The sequence below is a fragment of the Carassius auratus genome, unplaced genomic scaffold, assembly GCF_003368295.1.
Source record: "Carassius auratus strain Wakin unplaced genomic scaffold, ASM336829v1 scaf_tig00215205, whole genome shotgun sequence".
NCBI classification, from domain to species: domain Eukaryota; kingdom Metazoa; phylum Chordata; class Actinopteri; order Cypriniformes; family Cyprinidae; genus Carassius; species Carassius auratus.
In genome coordinates, this window is record NW_020527982.1 from 280,391 (window position 1) to 289,012 (window position 8,622).

An 8,622-nucleotide genomic window follows, 5' to 3' on the forward strand; every position below is an offset into this window, starting at 1 on the left:
AACTGTTGAGACAAAAGTAAATAAATAAATAAAACTGATATAATTTACACTTTAAACCACAAAAGTTTGCATCTTTTCCATACAATGAAAGCAAACGGTGAGTGCCATTAACATGTTTTTGCGATCCACTAAAGAAAGTCATACAAATATGAAACAGCATAAAGATTACTAAATTATAATCATAATAGTAAGAATAACTGAGCCCCAGCCCCGTAGTTAAAAGCCACTTCTCTGAAATATCTGATTTCCATCACAGCTAGATAGATTAAACACTGAACTGTTTGAATTTGGATCATTTACAGGTTTCTTGTGCTCACAGTTTATAATAATAAAGACAAGTTCACAAAGCATGATCTTTCACAATGCGTTTCGCACAATTATTTTTTTTTATTTTATCAAAATACAGGTTAGATGACTTCAATGTTCGAGATAACTCGATTTGCATTTCTAAGTAGGAACTAGATGAGCCAGGAAGACAGTGACTGGATACACAAACCTCACTCAAATTACAAATGATTGTTGTATCGAAACACTAATGTAAAATGACTTCATGTTATGGGTGAAACCTGTATAAAAGCTTGGGAAACAAGAACACCCTATATGACCGGCGTTTTCTTGGTGACGAGGGCGGATTTCCAAAAAATGTTGGCCTTTTTGCCTTTACTGTTTTCCCAATGCTCTTTTCCCCATGCCAAACATTTACAAAACACTGTACAACACCACATATAGCTTGTAAGAGAAACTACATCGTCTCCATGTAACTTCCCACTTATAAGTTCATAGGCCCGACAAGAATTGTCCAAAATATTAAAAAAAGTAGAAAATCAAACAGACTGCCTTAATCCTAATGCAATTAACTGCAGAATATTCTTGTCTGTTCTACTACCACTTTGAAAAACATCACAGTAAATTAGTAATTACTAACTGCATATTCAGTCTCTCTGTGGGTCAATTTAGGCTTTGCTATTTATTTGCTTTTTAAACGGCGAGCGGAATTCATTACGCTGTACATTAACAGTAATGACTCTATGTGTTTGCTCTGGAGCAATACAGATGGGCCCTTCCTTTCAGTGGAAGACATAAAGACAGGAGAAACACAGGACACCATGAATTAGGACTGTCTGTTAGTGTTGCGTTGGAGACGGTGATTCACACTGGTGTACATTTGGGCCTTCAGAATCACTTAAAAAACACAGTAAAAAGTTCTAGTGCTATGAGACCCGGATCATCTGGGCCACGGCTTCATCTCCAGTCTGGTTTTGGTCCTGTTGCTCCTGCAAGTGAACGAGAGAAGAAGGGGATCAATCATTACCCTCACGCCTAATTCAGATAAGCTTCACTCAGCACTTCGAGAACACATTTCACTCGGGTTGGGACACCATGATTTGTAGCTTTAAGAAAAACACTGAATAACCAAGAAAAAACAGCGAAAGGTACATGTTTACTAAGATGACACGTCATGGATTTCAGGGAAATGGCAGCTATTTAGACTTCTGTTCTATAGAACTGTTTAATGTTAACATACTTCATAGCAGTCTGTTCTTTTCTAGTCAGGGGAGTATCTGGAAATATTTTTAAATCCCAAAACATTTAGGAGTAAAAATGACTTCACAAGACTTGATAAGCAGGAACATGCATCACAAGACACTAACATTCAAAAGTTTGATAAGATTTTAATGTTTTTCAGTCTCTTATGCTCACCAAGGCTCAAAAATACTGATCAAAAATACAATGATGTATGAAATGCAATTAAATATGATTACCGTTTTATATATTTTGCTTTATTTATATTGATTTCAGCAGCCATTACGCCAGTCTGCAGTGTCACACAATCCTTCAGAAATCATTCTAATGTGTAGATTTGGTGATCAGGAAACATTTCTTATCAATGTTGAAACAATTGTTCTGCTTAATACATTTGAGAGACTGACACATTTTTTTAGGATTATTTGATGAATAGTTGAAAAGAACAGCATTTATGTGAAATACAATTTGTGACATTTTAAAAGTCTCTACTGTCACTTTTGATCAATATAATGCATCCTTGCTGAATAAAAGTACTTATTTGTATTTATTTCAGAAAAAAGAATTAAAAAATAAATAAATAGAAAAAGACTTACTGATTCTATATTTTTTTAACAGTAGTTTAATCTGGTTTCAAACTTGTTTTGCCAGTTAACCTTTTGGCAGTCAGTCAGAGTGTTTATTCAGAATAAAAATCACAACATGACAAAAAAAAAAAAAACACCGTGACATCACTGGATAGGTATGAAAGCCAAGCACAAGGACAGAACCAGATCCAATCCAAACAAAAAACAACAATAATGCTTCCAAAAAATCAATGTAGAAAACAACATAAAATATATACATCCAAACAAATCACGTTTCTTTTGAACTGGTACCTCAAAAAAAAAAAATCATATTTTTTTTAGGTAGTGACTTCATAATTGAAACTTACAGAGTTTACTTGGATCAAATAGATAATCACGTTATGAAGTCAATCACATTGCATTAGCAATTCTTAGTCCTGAAGAGCTGCATCAGTAGAATTCAGTGTTTTCTTCCTGATTGCGTCATGAGATCATCTTGTTTAATATGGCAAATCAGGAAATCCAAGTTCAGATAGACAGGTCATAAAACACCACACATCAGATTTAGCAGATCATGCAGTCTGTACACAAGAATGCTTAACTAGCAATGAGACATGATGGGACAGACTCAAGCAGCCAACAAGCACAGGAAAAAGCAGGAGGTGATGCGTGCGAGAGCAGCCAATGACAGACAGCATGTAACACAAAGAAAGGAGCGAGAATGAATCTGCTAAGGAGTTCAGTGAGAGCAAATAAGAGCGCCTATGTGAGGGGCGAAGTGTGCTCAGGCAGCCAATGTGAGCTCGCGAGTTCGGTGCCATTGCATAGGTCTTCCTGCTTGGCATGGCCTTGCGCTCTCACCTGCATGGCCAAAGCCATTTCTTCTTTCTCTTTAGGTGAGAAGAAGCGCCCCCCGTCACCACGCATCCGCTGCATGGCATGTCTGTGGCGTGACTCGTGAAGATATTTCTGTAGGAGAGAGTAAGGAGTCAGCCTGGATAGGAAGCATAATTCATGCCTATTTTGGCATTCAGAAGGGGAAGACTCACCCTTCTTTCTTTAGGGATCTTGCCCTCTGCCTCTAACTTGGCACGAGCTTGGCGTCTCTTTAAGATACGGTGATATTGCTTGGCATTGACATACAGCGGCTCCTCTTCGAGCATCTCGGCCCCTGGCAGTGGAATTCGTTGGATGGCTGGCACAGCACCACCACCCGGCACCATCTGGCAGAGCGGGCAAGAAAGAGGCATGAAGAATTAATTTGGTCTGCTATGTCCAAACACATAAATGTGTATTTGCACATTTAACTTCAATCAAATCAAATTTTTAGCAATCCAGTGATCGGCCAAGTGATAGCTAATGCAATATGGACTACAATATGATGAAACACTAGCATGAGAAAAGGACACCCACAGAACAGCTGAGTGGATCATTTGTGAAGAGACGATGGGCAGATATCACCCTTACACTTGAATCAGTGCTAAAGATTAACACACAGCGGATGGAGGTCGCCCCTTTCCACATGCTTCTGAGTAAATCATCAAACTCTAGGAAGATTCCTGAAACTAAGATTTTTTTTTAATTTATTTTAAGACACTGAATGCTATTATGTATTAAAGGAATAGTTGGTCTAAAAATACTTCTATAATCCGTCATTATTTACGCCCTCATGTTGTTCCAAACCTGTTTGACTTTATTTAATGGAACACAAAAGAAAAAGAATCCTAGTAATTTTTGTATGTAATGAAAGCGAATTAATGATCCAGGGTGACGAAGGACAAAGAAAGTAACATTCACATTTCATAAAAGTGGTCAGTTTGAATTTATATTTGACAATATGGCATTATAATTTCAATTAAAATCATAAATGTCAACCAATAGCTTTTTTGAGACAGAGCCCAAATTTAAGTCACTAATCACTAATAAACTTCTTTTCCAGTGTAGTTCTCATATCTCACTTCCACTTCTGCATATTCAAACGCGCCACATCATTTTTTGTTATTTTGAAACTTGGCAGCCCAGATCCAAGATTAAATAAAATAAAATATTATTATCAGATGAAATCTAAATGAAAATTACTTAAACATTAGGAAAAAAACATTTGGGAGAACTATCCATTTAAGGTAAAATCACTCATATGTGCATGTGAAAAAGGCGAGTCCAAAAGCAAGGTGATTGAGACCTAACACAGCATGCATACCCTCCCCCCCACACCTGTGATGCTGAATTAATTAAGGGGATGGTTTAAGTTTGTTAGATACCTCATGGGGAGGTCTTACCATGACCATTCCCCCAGCGTTCACCATGTTTCCAGATACTGGCAGAGTAACGGTAACTGTGCCCTGCCCGCTGTTGGTTGTGGAGGTGTTCGCGGCCCCTGCTGCCTGGACGATCTGAGTGCCTGCCAGGCTGCCTGCTGGGATGGTGATCATGCCTATGGACCAGAGAGAACAAATAGTTCTAAACTGAATAACCTTCAAAACAAGGGTGTAGAATGGTATAATCACTAGGGTAGTGTCGATAGACCATAGTATCGTGTATGGAAGCTAGTCAAGAGATATCGAAGATAGCAGATGTCTTTGTCAATAGTCTAGACAATATTACGCTCATTCTCCTATTAATGTATTAAACTAATGTTATTATTATTAGGCGACTTATAATTCAGCTATTATTCTCAAATTGCATGATATATATAATGACCTAGCTGTTTTAAATCTTTTTATATTTAATATGTTAGTTTTTCAGTACGTTTGAAAGTATATTATTTAGATTAGTGGTGCATTCACACTTTCCCGCACATGCGGTTTAAATCACCAAATAGTTATGAAACAGCATAAGACAGGTACAGAGAGTCTCTCTCTTGCCCCTGCCCACCCATGCATGATAATATTGTGTATCGTGATCTCACAGGCTGGCGATATGACGATTTGAAAAATGACCATATCGTCCAACACTAATAATCACACTTGTTAAAACCCTGACTGATCACAAATTTTATGTTGCTCACATCAGATTTAATGTACATTAATTGAAGAAAGATAAACCTGGTGTAGATATAGTGTGTTTTTATATACCTTGCTGCAGAACTGTGCCATCAGCGTTCACAGGCTGGTATACAATGGTCTGTCCTTCAGCTGTTTGAGCAACCTGCTGTCCATGAACAGTAATCTGCTGCCCCTGTGAAACATAACATAAATTAATTTATATTCCATACAACAAAACCTGCGTGAAGTAATGAAATCTGCCTTATCGGCTTCACAAACTCTGGTCATTATAGTTAACAGGGCATATATGATGATAATGTATGATAATACAAATCGGGGGAAAAAATAGGTACAAGGTTCCCACATAATTTTAACCAAAATTTATTCATTTGTAAAAAAATTCCTAGACCTGAAATTTCCATAATATTTCCAGGTCCAAGTATAGTCTAACTAAAACAGAGAAGAGAACGGAGTGTGTCTGAGACCTGATTCTGGCCTGCGGTAATGGCAGTCTGGGGCTGCTGTATGATGATCTGTTGAGTCTGACCCTGCTGGCCCTGCAGCTGCAGAGTTTGACCACCCTGCAACTGAATCTGTCCCGGCTGAACCAACTGGATCTACATATACACAAACAAATCAGAAATAACATGTCAGATATGAATTTCAATAAGTCAAGAATTCAAGAACAAATAAATATTTGTAAATGCACACCCTGAAAATCAACAACTACATAAGTGTAAAAATAACCAAATAACCAAACAATTTTAATAACCAAATTAAAAACAATCATCCATTGCTTCATAAAATAGGTGCACTGGTAATAAAGTCAGCATAGGGATATTTAAATTATTATACTGTTAAGTATAACTGGACAATCTATAGATGTATTTCAGTAGCTTTCCTCACATTGAGGATTGCTGACGAGCAGAGTTGCACTTACCTGCTGAAGGCCTTGTGCTCCAGACATGGGCACCTGCATGATTGTCTGGCCCTGAGCTCCAGACATGGCCTGTACCATGATGGGCTGACCTGAGGATGTAATCAGCTGCCCGCCACTCACCTGGACCATCAGCGGCTGACCCTGGACCTGAGCACACAGATACACTTAATGTTAGCATGGAGCCAAATGGTGCGAAATAGACATTTAACACAATATTAGATCTGCACCATGCAGCTTTAGGCATTACACGGGGCAATATTTATGATGGAACCTGAAAAATCAATTTTAAGAGTCATGTTTTTCTACTTACTTTTGTAATAAATAAAATTAATAAGGGCCCTATAAATTGGCTGATAAGGTTTCCATTCCATGTTTGTATTCTTAAACATGATGATAGTGAAAATCTGCTCGAGGAACAATCATGCAGTATATTTAAAACCCATACAGTGCTGTGAACTCAGATGCATCGGATCAGTATTAAGTGGTTATAACATGCAACACACACTGAAGACGAACCCAGATGATCTCATAGTGGTGTCTCCTAACAAGACCTTCTTATCCAGACACATTAAAAGAGATGAATCCCTTTTCAGAATGTGTCCTGGGCAACATGGAACATGGCAGAAAGCTCACTGGATGATCCGGATCACGATTCGTTGTAAGTAAAAGCAAGTCATGCTGGACGAGCTCACATCCTTATAGACAGTGTGACATGACGCATGCAACATCACAAGCCTGAAGGTCGGAGTTCACACAACTACCTGGAGCGTCTGCACTTGATGGCCTGTAGCCGTAGTGATGGGTGCTTCTGTTTGCAGCTGTACTGCTGTTACGGTGCCCTGAGCCTGTGGACAACCCACATCACAGTGTGCTCCACATCATCTCTTACAGAAATGCATTACTAATATCAGCCTTTTTTATTCTTCCTAATCTAATCCTTAAATACACACGGTCCATTTCAAAATGATATTCTAGGTTCCAACCCTCACCACCAAAAAAACTCATCCAATATATATATATATTAGGGATGCACGATATTGGATTTTGGCCGATATTCGATATGCCGATATTTTCTAAATAATTTTGGCCGATGCCGATACCGATATCGATATATATATACAAATATATACTGAAATATTTACAAATATATACTGATATATTTAAACTTTAATTTTACTGAAGAGAAATCCATGTATCTCTTCTGTACTGATTCTACCATAAATTTATTATTTTACAAATGTAGACAGACATTCACATCTGAAAAACAGGTCAATTATTTCACTTGGAGAATATCGGTTTGGCTCATCGGCAGAAATATTAATATCGGCCGATACCGATAATGGTCATTTTAAGCTTTTATCGGCCGATACCGATGTTGTGCCGATATTATCGTGCATCCCTAATATATATATATATATATATATATACTTTTTTTTGCACATTTTTGGCAAATTTGTGTACCTTCCCAGTGGGGAAAAAAAAAGTTAGTGGAAAAAAAAAAAAAGTTCAACAATTTTGATTCAGAATTAGTTTTCAAGTTGTTCAAATTAACACCATTAACATACTTTAAGAAAGTAAGCAGCATCGATAATTTTATGTGAATTATGGGGACAATTTTGCTTTATTTTTCCATATTAAAGGTATCTGAATAAATAGCACCCTGTTTATATGGGTTCTTACCTGCTGCTGAATTTGCCCATTTGCAGCTTGCACCACTATCTGATCACCACTGGTTGTAGTTGTGTATTGCTCCATCTCTCCTTCCTTACCTAAAATCGTCATAAAAAAAAGAACATAATTAAAGTTCAAGGAATGTCCTGCATATTATTCAGTATAACCAAAACTAGTAGATTTCTATGAAAACAAATGAAGTGTGATGTTGTCCCTAGCAGCAGGTTTGGACCAGAAGCCAGGTGCATTTTGACACTGAATGTTTCTTTGTTGGAGGTGCTTAATATTATGAACAGCAAATTATATTACCTACTGAGGGTATAACTGAATTTTATGTATGTATTTAGCTACGGATACACAGTAAAGGGCTGAAAAGTTAACAAGAAGGTCTAATGAATTTACAGATTTGAAGCGTTTCGCAAACTCGTTCAAGGCGAACAACATTAACTCCTTATATGAATAAATCAAGGTAACGTTAACTAAAACGGGCTAAAATTCGACCTGTTTTTTAAATAGTACAAAAAAAAAAACAGCCAGCACATTTCCCAAACATTAACAAAGGTCTGTCTTTGTTTTGGACTGCACTAACAGTAACACTCATGTCCAGTGTTTGCTCTCGCGCTCTCTGTTACCTCTCGCATTAACCTATTTGATTTCTGTATTTTTCAGAATTAGTCATTTGGTTGGTTACTGACAAACCAATCCGTGTTGTCAGCTACAATTTCCCTTGGAGCAAGCGCAATTTACCGTTTCTCCGGTTGACCGGTACCCTTCTGATTGGCTCCACTACAGATCTCAAAAACCCAATCAACAGAGTGGTGCGGACAAAATGGCGCAAAATAAGCCACACAGAGAGAAGAAAGGGGGCAGGCTTGACGCATGTGACCGGCGAACGGAGCCGAGTAGGAACGATCCGAGTCGGAAAGTATCGAGTGAC

The 8,622-nt window shown here is 37.8% G+C and overlaps 1 protein-coding gene across 10 annotated transcripts; it reads right to left on the reverse strand.

Moving 5' to 3' along the window:
* Window positions 1-352: 352 nt before the first annotated feature.
* LOC113093916 (nuclear transcription factor Y subunit alpha-like) lies at window positions 353-8,581 on the reverse strand. 10 transcript variants are annotated; one of them, XM_026259506.1, is made up of 10 exons: window positions 8,433-8,581; window positions 7,695-7,783; window positions 6,773-6,859; window positions 6,015-6,161; window positions 5,560-5,691; window positions 5,165-5,267; window positions 4,352-4,524; window positions 3,140-3,313; window positions 2,952-3,059; window positions 353-1,274 (listed from the first exon to the last, which is right to left on the reverse strand). In XM_026259506.1, exons 2-10 carry the CDS (start codon window positions 7,767-7,769, stop codon window positions 1,212-1,214), a joined length of 1,062 nt encoding a protein of 353 aa, XP_026115291.1. In that variant the 5' UTR covers window positions 7,770-7,783; window positions 8,433-8,581; the 3' UTR covers window positions 353-1,211. The 10 variants fall into 10 exon arrangements, with proteins under 10 accessions (XP_026115291.1, XP_026115297.1, XP_026115288.1 ...); XM_026259512.1 differs by lacking the exon at window positions 6,773-6,859 and having other exon boundaries at window positions 4,370-4,524; window positions 8,433-8,580; XM_026259503.1 differs by lacking the exon at window positions 353-1,274 and having other exon boundaries at window positions 1,797-3,059; window positions 8,318-8,538.
* Between the last annotated feature and the right edge of the window lie 41 nt (window positions 8,582-8,622).

Excerpts from the sequence above, each read along its gene's own strand:
- LOC113093916 (XM_026259503.1), bottom strand. The coding sequence starts at position 7,769 with ATGGAGCAATACACAACTACAACCAGTGGTGATCAGATAGTGGTGCAA. Across the intron at positions 6,162-6,772 it reads AAGTGCAGACGCTCCAGGTA|GTCCAGGGTCAGCCGCTGAT; the intron begins GTTGTGTGAACT and ends CTGTGTGCTCAG. Across the intron at positions 3,060-3,139 it reads AGATCCCTAAAGAAAGAAGG|AAATATCTTCACGAGTCACG; the intron begins GTGAGTCTTCCC and ends TCTCTCCTACAG.